The following is a 17,322-nucleotide window of genomic DNA, read 5'->3' as shown; positions in this document are numbered from 1 at the left end:
TCAAGTCTGGCAAGGCGGACGAGAAGCTTCTGACAATCCTGTTGCACCTGGAAAACCTACCCGAGGTCTGTCATCTGCGAGGTCTCCTCAATCGTGTTCCTGCCGACAAGTTCTCGAATCCCCAGAGTCTGTTGCTGGCAATCACCAAATTGCGCAACTATCGAGCGTCGTGTGAGCTACTTACCAAAGCTGTTCGCATTTTCGAGTTTTTTCAAGTCTATATTCGTGGAAGCAGTTGACGTGAAGACAATGGCACCGCAAAAACTGCAGCCGGGCACTGCGTCGATACTGGAGGCTCTAGGGCGACTCAACATCAATTGGACCAAAAAGTCCGCTCGAAGATTTGGTGTGAGTCTGCCAGAGGCTACTACACAATTCCAACGTGAAATGGCTGCATTACAACCCAAGGTTCATGCGGAGATTCAGCTCGTCTACCACTATGAAATGAATCCTCAGCCTGAGCCTCCAAGAATCATCTGCTCGAGCAAGAGTGCTTGTTACCTTTGCGATGCATTTGTGAAAGTGCATAGCAGATTCTTCATTTCGAGAACTCATGGTGTACTATATCCTCAATGGACACTGCCAAATATTTCCCCGGGCGACCTACCGCCAGAGAGGGTCCAAGCGATGCAGTCTAACATCAGGGAATTCACACGGGGAATCGAAAATCTTTCGCGGGATTTGTGGACTCGGACGAAGACAAAACGAATGCAGCCAAATGAAAGCACGCTGTCCTTAATGTGCTGGACACCGAGGAGCTCAACAAGCATTTCGACGAGCATTGATCAACCAGTTCCTGGAAAGGTCGAAACTAAGAATTTAATGCACACACGTGCGGTCAATGACGAAGATGTGCCGGACGCTGATAACGTCTCAGTCAAAGCACCCACGGTAGACAACGAGCTCCCGCGGCAGGAGCTGAGTGCTTCACATCTGACAGACAGTCTTGTTGTTCCGTCTTCGACTTCCAATGATCTCAATTGCAAAGAGGATGTACAGACATCTGCAAACATTAGAGATCATGGAAGTCGAAATTGCGTCGTGCAGACTGAATGTGAAAGGCTAGCACTTACGAAAGCTAGACACAGTACAAGTGCTAGCCTTTCACATTCAATCTACACGACGCGCAAGATCGACTTTCATGATTCAGGAATCCAGATGGTGCTGGAATTCCCCACGAATGCTGTAGTAAGCATTGCGACAGGCGAGCAGTCCGAACAATCGAATGACGCGGTTGTTGTGGACATTGCGACGCTGTCGCCAGGATGCGAGGTCACTTTCGACTTTGCTAGTGACTCAGGTGAAGGGCGGAGCATTGTGCTGGCGAAGAAGACGCAAGATGGGAAACTTTTGTGGTGGAAGATAGTATGGCGATATTGACCAACGATTACGCATTGAACCGAGTTTTGTGCGCGCCAAGCAATACTGTGATAGCCGTAAGCAGTGATAGGGTTTACGGAGTCAGGCAGACATACAAGTTGCAGGCAGCAATGTTGCGACTCCACGCAAATTGAATAGATTCAGGGATGGAATCTAGAGAATTATTGTCAAATTCTGCGGTTTTGAGCGAAGTATGGAGAGCAAAGGTCACGTCGCCCACTCGCCTCTTGTCATCACCTCTTCGTAGCCACAAGTCTGAAAAGCAAGAAGCGGTTGTACTTGTAATATTGCAGATCGAGCCTGTCGACCAAGTGGTCCAGCGTTGTACCTGCTTGATATGTGCTTAATAAATATTTGGTTCTCCAGCCTCCCGAAACCCTGCTCCTCCAATGAGACTATTCTCCTCAACTTCAGCCCAATACGCTTCTTCCTCATTCTTGTCTAAGCAAGCTGGTCAATTTCGCTTTTTCATTCGGGACTGGAAATGGCATACCACACTGAACCTCCCTGCAACGCATTATTGCTGTCGGAGTGCTTTCAAGAGGGCTCTCGGGGCACACGCCGTCATCATCTGTCATCTTCTCATGCGCTGTACACCAAGAAAAATGATTTTTGCGATAACGAACACGACGGAAGGCTACAGTAGCCAAAACACGCTCACTCCTGTGTTTATCAGTGAGTAGCTGATTACGAAGGGAGAGAAACCACACTCTCGAGGACGAGTACAACAGTCTAGCAGCTATAATTTAGTTGGTTCGAGACTGCGGAATAAATGCTACCCTTTCACCTTTGGGCAAGATTTTTATTGGGTTCCGATCTAAACCTCAAATCACATATAGGATGCTGCAGGCGCCACAATTGTAGCGCAGGACAGTAAGAGGTGCAACGATGGTGCGTTATGGCATGTCGACATGTTCGAAACTACTAAAGTCAAGAAAGGGCAGAGTTTGACAGTTCAGTGGGAATCAAATAAGGGCCTTTTCCCAACAAGAAGTGCACCCTAAACGTGCAGCCTTCACGTGAAGTCTCCTGTGCGGACCGTCGCATCTTCCTGCTGTCCATTGAGGTAGGATATTCGGACGATGGTGGGCAAGCGTTTGACTCGGAAAACGCCAAGCGAATAGGCAGCAGCGCTCGACAGTACCACGGGTAATGGTGGTGATCGTGGCTCAGAAGAAGATGGCAAGGCTGGTATCACCACTTTTCGAGACATTTTGGCACAGAAGTCAACGACCGTGTTGCGAGGTTAGTGTATCATACCACGATTGTTCACAGCACCATGGGCGCTGGCCTGCACCTTCGCCAAGCAGTCGGCCAATGCGAGTTTCGGGGTCGGACCGCTTGTTCCACGTCTCATTGACCTCGCCGTCTGAGGGTTGTGCCACTGTAAAGAATATCTGGCTACAGTGATGAGATGAGATGAATTTCATTTACCCCGACCCCTCGCTTTTGGCGATATGCAGGGCTACAACCATTGACCTTATCTTTTACCCTTCAGGTTGATACTGATTGCATGCACGATCTTTACGCCTCGTTAAGGCCTGTGATGTGCGCTCGACTGAATTGCCGAAGTCCTTGACCTGAATCGTTGGGATGCATCCGCGAATTCCAGGACCGCTTTGATAACGTTTCGATCATTACTTCCTTTGCGTACTTGACCTTGCCCGTTACAGTAATGAAACAACGCGATGCGCACAGTCTACTCGTTTTACATTACGAGACGCGCACTGAGTTTGTGCTTACATTCATCAGTAGTAAGCGAGTAAGCACCTGCAGTAATTCAGAGGTGCATTTAGTTATCCACAGTAAAACCACTGTATTTGTGTCCTGAAATGTAATCTGTTGGTTACGATACGTCAAGGTAATGCCGGTGCCAGGCTGGAATGCCGAAACATCAGATTTGGTATCGAGAGACTCTGCTCGATTCCATGGTGTAGTAGGTCATGGCGACAGGCGTCCTGATGACCTCGGCAGGCCTTCTTGCGGCCAACGTGACCGACGTCAACGAGACGCATGCAGGTGTCAGCTTGTGGAAGCCAGCCGCTTCATCCGCGACTGGTCCGCCCGAGGCCGTCACCGTTGCCACCATCAAACGTCCATGGTCTTCCGAGAGCCCCTCCGCCTGGCCAGCCGCACTCTACGACGCATTCCACGCGCTCTACACGTCCCATCTGGAACAAAGCACCATGACCGACGGCGACTCCACCATCTTGAACGCCAGCCAACTTTTCCACGCCGTCTACGGACAGGCTGTGATGGCGCAGTGTGCGACCACCATCGCCGACCAGTTGCTGCTAGTCCAGCACAACACCGCGACTGGTCCTGTCGTCGAGGCGGTGACTCACACCGACATCGCCGCCGACACCGTTCAACACGTGTACCAGAGGTCAGGTCACATCGAGGTGGCTGACAGTAGACGATCCAGCTGGTGGGCTGACTGTAAATTTTTTGTTTTGGCGCGGCGTCGGGACCTGAGTGACATGAGCACGGGTAGGTGCAGCCTGACCCTTGCGAGGTCGACTGGGTCCGCACAACGGATGGACTCCCCCTGTTTGGTGCTCGACTTGACTCGTTTGGAAGCGGGGCATAGGCAAAAGTGGAACGCTGTCTTTTCTGGTTGGCGATGGCATTGTATGTAGAGAGCACGAGTACAGTTAACCAATCAGCTTCAATGTAGAGGGTCCAAGGCGAATGCTTCTATCATAGCTGCCAAAGTGATCGGTACAAACAAGTGCAATAGCGGCGTCACATTAAGTGCATAGTTTTTGTCAGTAATCGTGTGGATGAAGACCCCATTATCAGGTAAGCTTAACTACTAATGGTTAGATACAATGCAGTGCTATAAACCAATCGGCTACGAGGCGCCATCTACATCGCTGTGGTACTGTATTCGTGGCTGTCATTCAAAGATATTTTGTTTAATGCTAAGCCGTCACTCTGCATGTTCACACTATACGGCAAAATTATGATGACAGCCAGGCGAAGACCCATGCTTTGCGGCTGTCGAGACGGCCACGCTTTTGCTGGCCCGGCTAACTCCACACACAGCATGCACCGCTAGGCAGTGCCGCAATCTTGCATTTATACATGCTTTGGACACAGTGCATGTGGTGGCCGTCAGCATGAAGACCTTGCAGGCTCCTCCACCGAAGAAGGAGGTTAGAACAAGACTCGCCTATCGATGGCCTCCCACAGGTGGTGCTCGCAGGAGTCACGTGGATGTCAGCCTTCAAGCCATCGATCGATCTTAAAATTCAGCAAGCACATCGTGCACTCCCAGCTTCTATCTACTTTCTCCACCATGGCCGCAGCATCGGGCATGTCCTTGTGCTCCTGCTTTGACTGTTGTGCCCAGCTTCAAGCACAGTAGGATCAGGTCCTCGACGCTCAGCGAAAGTCGGCACAACAGCAAGCCTCACTGGCGGTCAAGCTGGAACGACTACATACTGTCTCAGACGAGGTCGTGGAGGGCAACGTGGGCATGGCTGCACTCAGGTCCCACAGCATCTTAGTCCCTCCGTCGAGGGTGACGGCGCCTCAAGCATATGAAGACCTCAGCCTACCACTGTGCTCTTGCACCGAATGCCAGATCCAGATCCAAGTCCGACTCAAGAAGTTATGTCATGCCCAGACGGTATCGGCACAGAAGCGAGCATCGTTGGCGACCAAATTGGCACAACTTCAGAGGATCTCACACAGGACACTGCACGACGTAGTTCGTGCTGAGGACAGCAACCCTCCAGATGCGACAGCGTCCAGCACAAGTGCTTTAGATCGACCGCGAGGGACGAAACGCAAGCGGCCGGGGCTCTACTCGACAGGACCCTGGCCAAGCGAGATGACCTAGTTTATCACGAGCAGTCATCCCTAACAGTGTACCATGACTTCTTGCGTAGATCACAGCAGTTGAGGTACTGAGGACTGACGAAGGAAGTGGGACCAAGACTTGATCGTAACCGGAGGGCGACGTGTACTGTATGGTACACTAAGGGGAGCGAACAACATAGTGTACGAATGGTATCTAATAGATAACTACACGATCACATCTTCGACATTACTATGCCTTGCTAACTGAGGTCTGGGTCTGTAGCGCTGTACCCACCTCCACCTGGAGTGTCCGTAGTCCTCGCTCCCAGCCCTGGAGGAGCACCGTGGTGGCGTGCTCTTTTTCCGTGTATTCTGCCATTAGCTGTGTGCGCCGCAGTGCCTCCGCATCGCGCAGCTGGATTATAGCCTGCAGCTCGCGGAGGCGTTGTTTTATCGTATCTTTGCTCTCTTGCAGTCGCTGGATCTCGGTGTTCCTCTCCTCGGCCATAGACATTGCTATGTCTAGTCGAGCTGCTAAGCTTTAGTTCTCGGTCTCGAGCTCCTGTAGGGCGGATATATGCTTAGTTGAGAGCTGAAAGCGACTGGATCAGCTTCGTTATCACGAATAGACGTTCACCGAGCTCTTGCGTAGTGTGCTCTGGTTCGCCGTGACAGCAGCCTTGAGAAGATTGCGATCCTGGTGATCGGGACTGTGGGAGCGTCGAGCGCTCTCTAGAGTCCATATCTCGCGCTGGTGAAGCCCGCATATGCTGACCGTCTCGAAGCACCACCTAGATAGAGTGACCCAGATGTTCACAGATCTGGCGATACGCACCGACGTTGTGCTTGCTGAGCTGCTTCCGAAACAAGTGCTCCTGCTCGGGGCCGTACTGCCACGCGTAGGGATCTGCGGGACTAGGCACGAGGCGGACCTCGGCCGGATCGATGGCGAGGCTGAGCTGCTGTTCTACCCAGAGCTGTGAGCTATAGGCCTGGACACCCTGGCTGAGACGACTCACTGATATGCCGTGCTAAGTCCCGTCGGCACGTATCTCTCTACCGAGTACGGTCTTGATTGGATCTACGGGGGAACGGCCCGCTGGGAGAGCTTGATTTACCATTAGCCATAAGTAAAATGGGTAACGACAACACACGCCGGTCGATGGACGGGTATTTTACTGTGTCTCAATACGATCGTGAACCACCAGAAACAAAGGTGTGAGCTGGGAGTCGTAGATTAACATCCTCTACGTTTGTTAGTCGAAGATCAATGAGATCTCGAACCCACTACGTTTGTTTATTCACCACCAGTACCAGTCACTACTGGTGGTTTCTATCCAACGCACCGAGCGACCCTAGATCTAGATTCATCGGTCGCGCACTTGCTGCTGCTGTTCCAGCTCTATCCAGTTCTACGCCGCTAGCTCAACCACATAGGCATAATCCAGTAGTGCAAAGTCCAGCTCGTCCGCTAACTATAGCTACGTACGGTTAGCGTCGCCCGCTTTATTCGGTCGTACGTAGTAGTAGAGGGCTAGGTCCTGTACTACCGAGCGGATACGGTCCCGTATCTCTTCCGTTACTTAGTAGACCGTGCGGAAGAAGCGTACTTCTTGCGTTAGCGAGGCTTTGTCTCGGATAATCTTAACGAGCCGCTGCTTGTACGGGGGTCGCGGTACGCGCTTCTACCCCGCGATCACTTAAGGCTGGAGACCGAGGGTAAAGGTGGATACCTTTATCTGCTGTAACTGCACGTTAAATAGTTAGAGCGTAGGTAGCTAATCGGATAGCGTAGTTCAATCGGCACGTATATAGTCTATATCGTTAACTAGATAGTCCGTGGTCGAGCACGCTATAGCTCGGTTAGTATATAAAAGGACGAGAAGGGTATGCAAACACGGCACCATTAAATGCTCTTTTTATAATGTTAATAGCTCCTTCTACCTAAGGTTACATAGTATATTATGGGTACTCGTTAAGGATAACACCCTCTATCTCTAAGTGTGAAAACTCTAGTGTATAATCGAGTATCCTCTATTATAATAGTGTGCCCTGGCCTGCTATAATATACCTCTCGGATAGTTCAGCCTTTAGTTGTAGAAAGGGCGGTCTATGTATTACGACCGCTCCCCTATCTAGTAGTTAAACGACTCGGCTATCTCTAGCGCTTTATTTACTTCGCTTATATATACGCGGAGTTCGTCCTATATACGCTACGAGTTTATCTTAATCTAGCTTATTCGGTCTTCGGACGCTTATAGTCTAGTACCTAGGTTAGATTAATATCGCCTAGATAACAGTTACCTTATCTCGGACCTAGTGTTTAATACGGCTATTTAACTCTTTAGTATCTAGATTAACGAGGCCTAGTAAAGGGTCTCCTAAAGAGAGCGCCTTAGCGATCTCGAGGTAGGAACTATCGTAGTCGACGGGGTCGGGTGCGACTTAGAAATTCCTAATCCTACGCTGCGGCGATTAGTAAGGCTGGTTAGTCGACGTAAAGTAGTATCGGCGGTATTTAGTTATAACGTTAGCTCTTAACGGCGAAGAGCGCTCTTACTAAAGCTCGATATATTACTAGTACTCGCTTATAGTCCCGAGTACTATCTAGCTTATTATATACTCGGCGGGTAAACGGTCGTTTAGGTAGGAGGAAGAGAGAAGTCGTCGTCCGCGGTATTGGTAAATAGCCTAGTCTCGTTAATCTCGTCGTTTATACTATAGTTAAAGTTAAGGTAGCCGCCGAAATCTATATTAAGCCGCGATATTCGAGTCAGATTAAAGAGGTAGTCCTAGGCGGCCGATAGATAGGCCTCTTTAACCGTTTATACCCTACGCTGTTCGTTCACTTATTTTAGTAGTTCTATAACCGATACGCGACGCCGTAAGTATAAAATATAAGTGGTGTTAAAGGTTATATATACTTCCGATCGATATACTTTAACGGATAAAAGCCGTTATAACGCGTTCGCGCTATAGTGGTAACGAGCTCTACGCGGGTCAGCCGCGGTTGATCGAGGCGGTCAGCATGACCGCCCACCAGCAACCGAGAAGGTGCAGTCCATCCATCCACAGAACTGAAGGGCTCGCCATGACAGGTTTCGGTGGCCAAGAGCTGTCCTTTCCACCATTTCCTGCGACGACGCATAGCACATAAGTAGGACATCGCTCAAGAACTGTGTCCACAATTCTCGTCTCCTTTTTGTCTCGCTTGAGTGCCACTCTTGCACACACGACCAGCTACATAAAAGCAATGTGGTCGTAGAACTCCAGATGATGTCAATGGATCCTCGAAACAATGGAGATGCAGTCCATCCCTGTATAGCTGACTGTGACGGATCGTCGTTCATAGTGTGAATCAATGCGAAGACTCGTGCCAGTATGGTGATTGATTAGAATTTATCGTTGTCTGGATCTACTCACGCTTCCAGAATGGGACGCGCTACAAGCAGATCAAGTTGATGGCCAGTGCAAGACAATTGAGGATGGCTACATAACTCAGGATGGCAGCCTGTAACGTTATGCTTCTTCTATGATAACTGTGACAGTGACAGATGCCCCAGAGTTCTGCAGAACATCACCATTGGGCATGAATGTGGCGCAATGGCTCGATCGATTCGTGATCGGTGTCACGGCTCATTCATATGAAGCAAAAGTCTTGGCAGAAAGCCAACGTGAGGCGAAGTCAGCCTTACAAGGCTCTCTGTGCTACACCGCTCTTGCGCCTACCTTCCTTCATTAATTCCCTGACCAGCTGGCGGCTAAAACAGTACCAGACGTGATATGATGTAATTTGACTCATGCACCGCAACCCTCCAGATCTGTTATATGCGGACAACCATTATTAGAACTATCTTTCACGGTCCGCTAAGTTGTGACTAACTAAGATTAAAGTGTTCCCTACTCAATCCCGGATCGGGGTCGCTCCCGCCAGCGGGAACCGCATCACTAGAAGTTTCCAACCACGACACATTTGCAGGAGCTGATCAATCAGATCTCGGATTTGTCGTCGCACTTGTACGATCTCCAGACTCGGTATCCCGTCATCTCGTAGTACCCATCCAGAGGAACAGTATAAATATGTTTCATACCACAACCGTTGTTGTCGTAGAGTCGGCAGGCGAGGTGCTCGGCGCTGATAAGCTGTGTCACAAGTCCGGTCAGACCTAGTCACGTGGGCGTAAGCAAGGGTGAAGACACACCGTCATGCTGCTACCTTCAGCACCCTTGGCATTAGAGTCGGGAATCAGCTTGCATTGGCCGAGTTCGATGTCTTCGACGACGCACGGCTCGGCTAGTTCCGGCTCGTTGCAAAACTTGATCTGCGGTACCTGAGCAGCCGAAAGGACAGAACCTAGGAACAGAAGCGGTAGAGGGCTGAAGTGCATGACGAGCTCTGGATTGGCATATTGTGAACCAGCAAGGTGTTGATCACAGGTCTGGAGCGACGACCTTTATGTCATCCGCTGGATTGTCAACATCCCCACGTTATCAAGTGGCTCAAACGTCTATCGCCTCGAAATGCGGTGGTGGGTGCAGATGGAGCGCTGGATGACTGTTTCTTTTGGCGAGTGGCACTCCTAGCACCAGCACTTCTTTGAGAGTGGTCGGGTCTATCAGTCGAAGCCTTGCAAAACAGACCCGTCCGCATAAAGCGCTTCACATCTGGGCTCAAGCCTGTCGGGGGGTAGAATCAACAACCTTGTAGCGAGAACGCATCATTCGGATTGAGTTCTGTTTGTAGTCCCCCTGATCGTCAATTGCAATCAGCAAACGAGGCTTTCTGAAGCTGGTCCTGGCTGTCGTACTACCACTCAACGTGCTCGCTTCCTCCGTTGCAAAGGAGCAACTTGTTCTTTGTCCAGATCCACATTACTATTAGTCTCGTCGATACGCAGACCTGGATGAAGGGCAGGCCACCGACGGGTGGGCATCATCAAAAGTGATCATTTTATTTGAGCGCTTTCCAATCGTAGACGACCTGGGAAGTTGCCTAGGTGTATGCCTGTTTGGTGCTTACGCGGTTGTCCATGGCCTTTTGGCACGGTGCGTGCCAATTCGCTGCGCCACATTTACCGAGGTTCGATTGTCAGCCTTGCCAGCGCAAGTCCTTTGCTTGTTCTGGATTTCACGCTAAATTGCCTGTGGGCATTTTAGTCTGCTGTGCCGCTCTTTCCCTGCGTTCATGTCAACAGGCTACACTGCTCAGAAGGAAACATGTCGTTTACACACCTTGAGTTGCCTGCCATTCCATATCACCAAATGTGTCACACCTTGATCATGTCTCACAAAGGGTCACCTGAAGCATACAATTGATCCTTCGAATCCTGCTTCAGCTCCGCTCACTCGCTCACTCCTTGAGAATGTCTGGTTCTGGCTGCATGCGAAGTCAAGAGAAATGCTTCGGACGTGTATATATGAAGGCCATTTTGTCCTCGGCTGCAGCAGATGTCTATCCAGACCTCATCTGGCAACATGAGCTTTGACCTCAACATGGATTTCGTCCCTTTGGGCGGCTCAAATCTGTCTGTAGGGAACGATGGACAAGATTCACAGAATTCGGACCAAGAGGATACCGCCTCTGTTGCACAACGCGACGAGAACTTCGCCGAATCGGATTATTGGTTCGGGAGTATTTACTTTCGGTGTGTCTTGGCTCAAGAGGTGTTTGATCGAGCGACCGCAGGATGCTCTATGGTTGCAATTGATGTACGTCACTGCTCTCCAATCCCGCGAGAAATGGAACCTTGCTGAACGTCTCTCAGTCTCTACTTGAGGCTCAGATGGATTGTTTCCCGTACCAACGCGCGATGCAGGCGTTCGGGGAGCACCGTTTGTTCAATCTCGAGGCCAATACCTATGTTCGCCAGGGCCAGTATCGCACCGCACTCATGACACTGATCGGGAGTACCGTCCGGAGTAATGCAAGCGATTGGAAGCGAAAACTCTTACAGCTGATCAGAGCACACATCGGCATCGGGCACAATCTGCAGGTTCCTGCCGGCCGTACAGCTGTCAAGAGCAAGACTTCAGAGGCAGGAGACATGACCGAGCGCATGCCGCTTGCCATCCCAGTGCAGGAGCCAGACCTGTGGAAATACACCTCAATCTTGAAGGAGAAAGGCGACGTGGCAGGGTTCGTGCCGCAGTACAACTTTCGGAACGTCTCTCAGACACCACCCCTGTTTACGGCTGTAGTGTCCTTCGAAGATTACGTCTTCGAAGGTAGCGGCAGGACCAAGCAGTTGGCCAAGCACCAAGCCTCAAAAGAAGCTTGCAAGTCGTTGGGTCTGCAGATCTCTTAAGCATACTTTGCGTTAGACCTCAATGGAAAGACAACATGATGTGCGATGCCCAAGTGTCCATCGTGCATTTGTGTACTGTAGAGCAGGGCACCGCCTGCATGGGATGTCTATGCAAGGACCTTTAGGCACAGTGGTAAGGCTATCTAGCACTGTCCGGGAGACTTTGACCGCTCTATATAAAACATGCGTCTCCCTGACCGCAATGTGCGTAGTTGTCTGAATCTGATCTCGCCACAACAGAAGTAATCGCGAGCACAATGAACGTCGACTCGGCTTCGTTTCTACCCGCCACGGCGTCCTCCACGCACGCCATGCACATTCTGCTCGAGCTCGCAGTCCTTCTCAATTTGATCAATCCTGGAAAGTTGCTTGAGAGCCGCTCTTCATCAAGTGATGACGGTTCCCGTCTGCAAATGTCGCCATGGCGCCGCTTCCTGGACGAATTCGCCTGGCTGGGTGACACTCGAAAGGGTGGGGAGTCAGTGACAGCCGTGGCTGGCCTGGTAACGAGCGGTCGACCTATACTCTTGTTTGCAAGCAACCATGGCGTCAAGCCGAGTGTTCATGCCCACCTTCGCCTTGTGCTCGAACTTCTTCGGAGCTTGACCGCCAGTGACATCGAGAACCGCAGCAAGATCCAACGACAGATTCTGGAAGCATCTGTGAGAGCAAGCCATGACAAGGTACAGAACTATAGCATCAGGCTCATGAAGGCTGCTGCGTATGTCACCACTTATTCAACGATGTCAACCTTGGAGGTTGGTAGGTGAAAGCTGTGTCTATCACTGTGGGTTCATTGCGCACTAACTCAATCTAGATGCGCCACTTCGCCTGGTCCTTGCCGACATGAAGAACCTGACCAAGGACCATCTTACTTTGTGCGACTGGGCCTACGATTTTACGAAGAGCGGAAACTTGATCATTCTTGATCAAAAGTGCAACATAAGGCCCAAAGTGCCGGCGTTCCATCGTGTACGGCATTACATCGGCCGTCTGGGAGCCTGGCATCGAGCCTCTCGAGTATTGACTAAGATAGCCTTTGAGTCTCCAGAACTCATAGCTGGCCTGACGTTGGAAGTGATCCCTCTACGCCCATTACTGTGTCGGCCACCACAAGTTGACCGCGACGCGCTTCAACATTTGATGGCGGACCTGCAACTCGAATTAGACGCCGAGCAGGTGCTGAAGAAACTGCAAGCCCTTTACGATACGGCACGCGGAAGCGACAAGGAGAAACCCATCAATATCGAGATTGCGTTTTGGGAGAGATTAGTGGATCCGACTATGAAACCAATGGTGCATGCCGAGGTCTTGATCGCCGAGTACATCTTCGACAGCAACCTATGTTTCCTCAGGGACGATAGGTACATTGGTTGCAGTAAACCGTCGTGCGTATCATGCCACTCCTACCTGGGGGCTCACCCACTCGGCATCGTACCTCGACGCTGTCACGACAATTTATGGCCAAAATGGTGTCTACCATGTTCTGCGTCACAAGACGTTTCGAATCATGCAGAGAGCTTGGTATGTTACATGATCTGGGATTTTCGACGAATGATGGTGGATCGTCTAATGAATGGGCGAACCATTACCCAGCGTCTACCAGATTCTGTGACTGGCATTACAAGATCGACTGCAGAGTGGGAAAAGCTTTAAATTTGGATCGAACTAAGTGGTGTTGAGGTTGGAATGCTAGCCTCCGTCGCGTGCTTAGGGTTTACTGTCGACATCTATTATCATCTGTGGTCAAGCAAGTAAAGTCTCCAACACAATTCAACTGATCCTCGACAGAGAGTATTGTGTAGCGTCGTAGTCGCTGTTTGTGGTCCAAAGAAGCATTGGATCTAGACATCCTGGGATTGCATAGTTTCTCTCTGAAAAAGAAGAGACGTGATCGTGGTGGTGGCGCCCACTATATCGGCTCTGGTGCAGTGACGGAAGAGGCTGAGGGATAAAGGTTGTGGGCTGAAGAGTGTTCATGCGATACGAGACGAGTTTGATTCTCAACTCGGCATACCCCGGGGCGAGATCTCCAACATCTGTGGATCGAATGCGCTCGACCATCGCATCAAACTTTACTCCAGATTTGGGCAGGAACTTTGACCAGCTGCGACTTGAGTTTAGCTCTTAGACATCCATTTCCTGGAACATCAAGACTCACGATGACTCTGACACGCTTGTCCCCAGACACAGCGTAACACCTGCGGAAAGTGAATCCTCAAGATTTTTGTATCGACTTCCGATGCCAATCATGCGTTTCACAGTAGCAGTCAGCTGTTCAACAGTCGTCGCAAGTTGGCCCTCGTTGTGGCCGAAATAGTGCATCAAGCAAGGAGCAATTGCTGTGAGTGTTCCGCTGACGGATCCAAACGACCTTTCCCATTCCAGAAGAAGAATACAGCTGCATCTCTGAATCATGGTCGACTATGCACTGTCTGACTCAGTTTCGAGAAAACAACCAATAATCTGTGCTGGCGCTGGAAGGGTACTCAAATTGGGGGGTCGTGGCCACGTCCAGAATGTGGATGGTTCTCGAAGCCACTGCTCAGCATGCTCGGCGAGGAGAACGAGGGTATCGCGATCAGGTCCCGAGTAGTTGAGCAGCTTCGCCCAACGCTTCTGGTCTTTCGCACCCTTCTGATTGAGGTCGAAGTCAACGTGACTGGCGAGCTGTTCGCGCTCCTTGAGTATGCTGTGAATGTCTCTCAACAATGTATTGACGCAGGCCGAATCCTTGAACGGCGTAAGCAGATCACGACCATCGTTTCAGCATGGGAATTACCTTGATGTCATCATCGACCATCAGTCGATAAATGTCGAACGGTTGCGCCATGATGGCAGATGCTGAGAAGTATGGGATAGTCGGTTGTTGTTGTTGTTGTTGTTGTTGTTGTCGTTGTTGTTGTTGTCATGGGATAAAGTGAATTTATGTCTTTTGGGCTACAGGCTACGATACTGTAGTGAACGGGAGTTGGATTGTCTGCCTGTGAGTGGGGTCGCTAGACCACGCAGGAGGATGCACTAAATTGCCGGTGCGCAATTTAGCGTGCCTGCGGTATTTGTACGATCCAGTCGCTGTTCATTCGTGGTTCGTGCTGCATGTGTTACGTATGACATTATTGTCCGAAAATGGCTAAGCGTTGACGCGGAGATGCATACTGCGCTTTGATGACGACCTGAATAGGGCAGTTTCCAGTCGTTTGCAACGAAGTGTCTTAAGCCTTCAGGAGCCGGTTTATTCAATTCAATCCGCTGCTCGAAGAACAAGGCGCTCAAAGCGGGTTCATCCCACATCTACGACTTCTTTCTCTAACCGGGATCCTAGGCGCTTAGTGGGTCGTGATAAAGACAGACTGCGTTACACATACAGCCATTCGATAAACGATCACTAATTCTGTCGATATTGAAATAGAGACCCAGAGGTATGTGGCACCAACAGTACATAAAGTGCATGACAATGATGGGAGAGACCGGATGCACGTTTGACAAAGTGAAGAATTGCACGTCTCCTCCATATTTTGTCCCAATTTTGTCCTGTGCCAGTGTAGGGAGATGTGTAAGTATTGGCCTTCATCTGGCTTGTATCTTGCTTCATGACATAGACCACATCAATGTCGACATCATCAAGCGGCGGACCACCTCCCGAGGCCGGATATTTTGGTCGTTTCGGTGGCTTCGAACACGACGAAAGCGCCTCGCTTGTTGAAGAATTTGACCGCCTAGCCCTTCATCAGAGCTGGTCCTCTAAGAGCAAACGGTACAGGCAGGAAAAGCAGAAATGTTTTGCTGAAGAGTTTCACCGACACTACGGCAAGGACACCAACAAGTTGAGCAACTGGCAGCACTTGTGTCGGGAAGTTGGCATCGAGCCCCAGAAGTCCATCACTCAATGCAAAAGGGTATGGTCCATACGCTAGACAACGAAACTCGCTGATGTCTGATAGATGCTATCCAAGGTTGCTGTCAATATTGTCGATCTGGTCGACCATCGTCGGACCGGCTCGGCAGTCCAGCAATTCGCCTCGAAGGCCCGGCTGAGGAGGTACTCGATCACGACGGGCAAGATATTCAGCAAGAAGAACGCGAAAGAGGACGGATATCTGAGCGCTTTGTTGATCCAGATGTTCTAGGGGACGGTAGCAGGTGCTGAACAGCCGACGTGCTGCAGAGAAGTAGGAGGATCTGAACATGAAGACGATTTGATCGATTTCAATCTTGCATGTCCCGAATACGGTCAGAGTCCCTCGAAAGCTCCGGGCTATGGATAGTGTTGAAACCTTCGTGATAGGAATGAACAGCTTCCAGTAGCGATAAGTTATAGATTTAGCCATATAGTGCTCGTTCTCTTAAGCTCGTGCGACTTTAGGACTCATCGTGAAGGGAGTGAGCATCTCCTTGCCTTACTGTCCGGTTCTCCAGTCCATGCATCTGCTGGCTGGAAGTTTCGTAACTTGCAGGAGGGATCTTGATAGTGTCCCGGTCATTGCTGAGGTTTCGAAGCGTTGGACGATGTCGTCTCAACACTTCCCATGCGTCACGTGCATCTTACACGCTGGGAGCCGACGAGTATGACTGGAGAGGGAGGTCAACCGAGGTGTGAAGTGAAGGTCCTGGCCATCGACTTGAGTTGAGATGGCAGGGAAGGAAAGCAGGAAGGGGGATGTACACGCTGCGCTGTCGGACACAATAATGGTGTAGACAGGTGGAGATGCTACCATTTCACGCTGAAACCCTGCACAATGTTTGCATTGCCATTCTTAGAACGCTTGAAAGAAGCGATTGACGAGCTTCCTGACCCGGCCACCGAGTCGTTCGGATTAACCTCGACTTTTGATGACTTCAATGTGCAAAGTTCACAAGACGATATCAGTGCCATTGACTCTCAAGATCAGGGATTTAAGAAGCCTCCATCGAACAGAGGACTGAATGCAGAACTTTGGAACATGATTCAGGCATTGCAACGTGAATTGGACCAGCAGAGGCAGGATGCGAAGGACAGAGAAAATTCGCTGGGCATACAGCTGGAGCAGCAACGCAAAGAGTCGGAACAAGAGCGTAAGGGACTGCAGGTACAACAAAAAGACTGGGAGAACCAACAGAAAGAGCTTATGGATGTATTGAAACAACAAATCCAGCAACAAAATGAACAAATCAAGCAGCTTTTACAGCAGCGGTGATAGAACTGCGACTCACAACTCACCATAGAGAATGTAATATTCTGGCTCCGCAACTGCTTCTAGAGCTGAGTGTGATAGGTTCAGCTCATGCATGGGATGAGGGAGGATCACAGCTGAAATCCTTGCGAGCCACGAGACGGGGGGCAAATAGGTCACACTACGCTATAATGGAGAATCGTAATGCTCGACCCACTCTACGGTCGATGCAAGCTGCGCATGATGCTCAGCATGACTGTGTATCAGTCCCCGAGCGACTTGATGCTATTCAGTGAGCTGAGCAAGGACTATTGGAGCTGGCTAACAACTGCAGATTGGCATATCTTGATATAACGCAAGCCTGAGATGCTGTGAGCACGACGTCTGCTTCGACCTTTGCCAATATAGTCAATATAGTCACAACTCCCATAATATCGAACCACGCGCAAGTTACCATTGACAGGGTGATGAGAGTGCAGGTCAGCCCGTATGATCAAATCTTTGCGCTTACACAGTATGTTCGTGCAAGCCCAACTACTTCACATCGGTATTATACTCTTCGTTATAGTCAGCAATCGTCCAATTACCGATTCGACGAAAATCTTGGATCATTAACTGAACAACATGCTCGCATCTGTGTATAATAAAGGATTAAAGCGTACATCCCAGCATTATTG

At 50.2% G+C, this 17,322-nt stretch overlaps 6 protein-coding genes across 6 annotated transcripts; all 6 read left to right on the top strand.

Annotated features, from left to right (window-relative positions):
• Window positions 1–249: 249 nt before the first annotated feature.
• On the top strand, window positions 250–1,380 carry PMZ80_004140 (uncharacterized protein; the record flags this gene model as incomplete). Its single annotated transcript, XM_064872566.1, has 1 exon — window positions 250–1,380. One exon carries the CDS (start codon window positions 250–252, stop codon window positions 1,378–1,380), a length of 1,131 nt encoding a protein of 376 aa, XP_064731224.1.
• A 1,943-nt stretch (window positions 1,381–3,323) lies between these two features.
• Window positions 3,324–5,227, top strand: PMZ80_004139 (uncharacterized protein; the record flags this gene model as incomplete). Its single annotated transcript, XM_064872565.1, has 2 exons — window positions 3,324–3,782; window positions 4,751–5,227. The coding sequence occupies 2 exons, from the start codon at window positions 3,324–3,326 to the stop codon at window positions 5,225–5,227; spliced, it is 936 nt and encodes a 311-aa protein (XP_064731223.1).
• Window positions 5,228–10,662: 5,435 nt separating this feature from the next.
• PMZ80_004138 (uncharacterized protein) lies at window positions 10,663–11,492 on the top strand (the record flags this gene model as incomplete). The annotated part of the gene is made up of 2 exons (XM_064872564.1): window positions 10,663–10,896; window positions 10,953–11,492. 2 exons carry the CDS (start codon window positions 10,663–10,665, stop codon window positions 11,490–11,492), a joined length of 774 nt encoding a protein of 257 aa, XP_064731222.1.
• A 257-nt stretch (window positions 11,493–11,749) lies between these two features.
• PMZ80_004137 (uncharacterized protein) lies at window positions 11,750–13,447 on the top strand (the record flags this gene model as incomplete). The annotated part of the gene is made up of 3 exons (XM_064872563.1): window positions 11,750–12,254; window positions 12,310–12,856; window positions 13,360–13,447. 3 exons carry the CDS (start codon window positions 11,750–11,752, stop codon window positions 13,445–13,447), a joined length of 1,140 nt encoding a protein of 379 aa, XP_064731221.1.
• Window positions 13,448–15,103: 1,656 nt separating this feature from the next.
• PMZ80_004136 (uncharacterized protein) lies at window positions 15,104–15,622 on the top strand (the record flags this gene model as incomplete). The annotated part of the gene is made up of 2 exons (XM_064872562.1): window positions 15,104–15,391; window positions 15,437–15,622. The coding sequence occupies 2 exons, from the start codon at window positions 15,104–15,106 to the stop codon at window positions 15,620–15,622; spliced, it is 474 nt and encodes a 157-aa protein (XP_064731220.1).
• A 609-nt stretch (window positions 15,623–16,231) lies between these two features.
• On the top strand, window positions 16,232–16,669 carry PMZ80_004135 (uncharacterized protein; the record flags this gene model as incomplete). Its single annotated transcript, XM_064872561.1, has 1 exon — window positions 16,232–16,669. One exon carries the CDS (start codon window positions 16,232–16,234, stop codon window positions 16,667–16,669), a length of 438 nt encoding a protein of 145 aa, XP_064731219.1.
• Between the last annotated feature and the right edge of the window lie 653 nt (window positions 16,670–17,322).

This window comes from Knufia obscura (genome assembly GCF_036327395.1).
Source record: "Knufia obscura strain CCFEE 5817 isolate CBS 148926 chromosome Unknown scaffold_4, whole genome shotgun sequence".
In the NCBI taxonomy this organism is placed as follows: domain Eukaryota; kingdom Fungi; phylum Ascomycota; class Eurotiomycetes; order Chaetothyriales; family Trichomeriaceae; genus Knufia; species Knufia obscura.
Note: the sequence above shows the minus strand (reverse complement) of the source record. Positions and strands in the feature narration are given on the sequence as shown.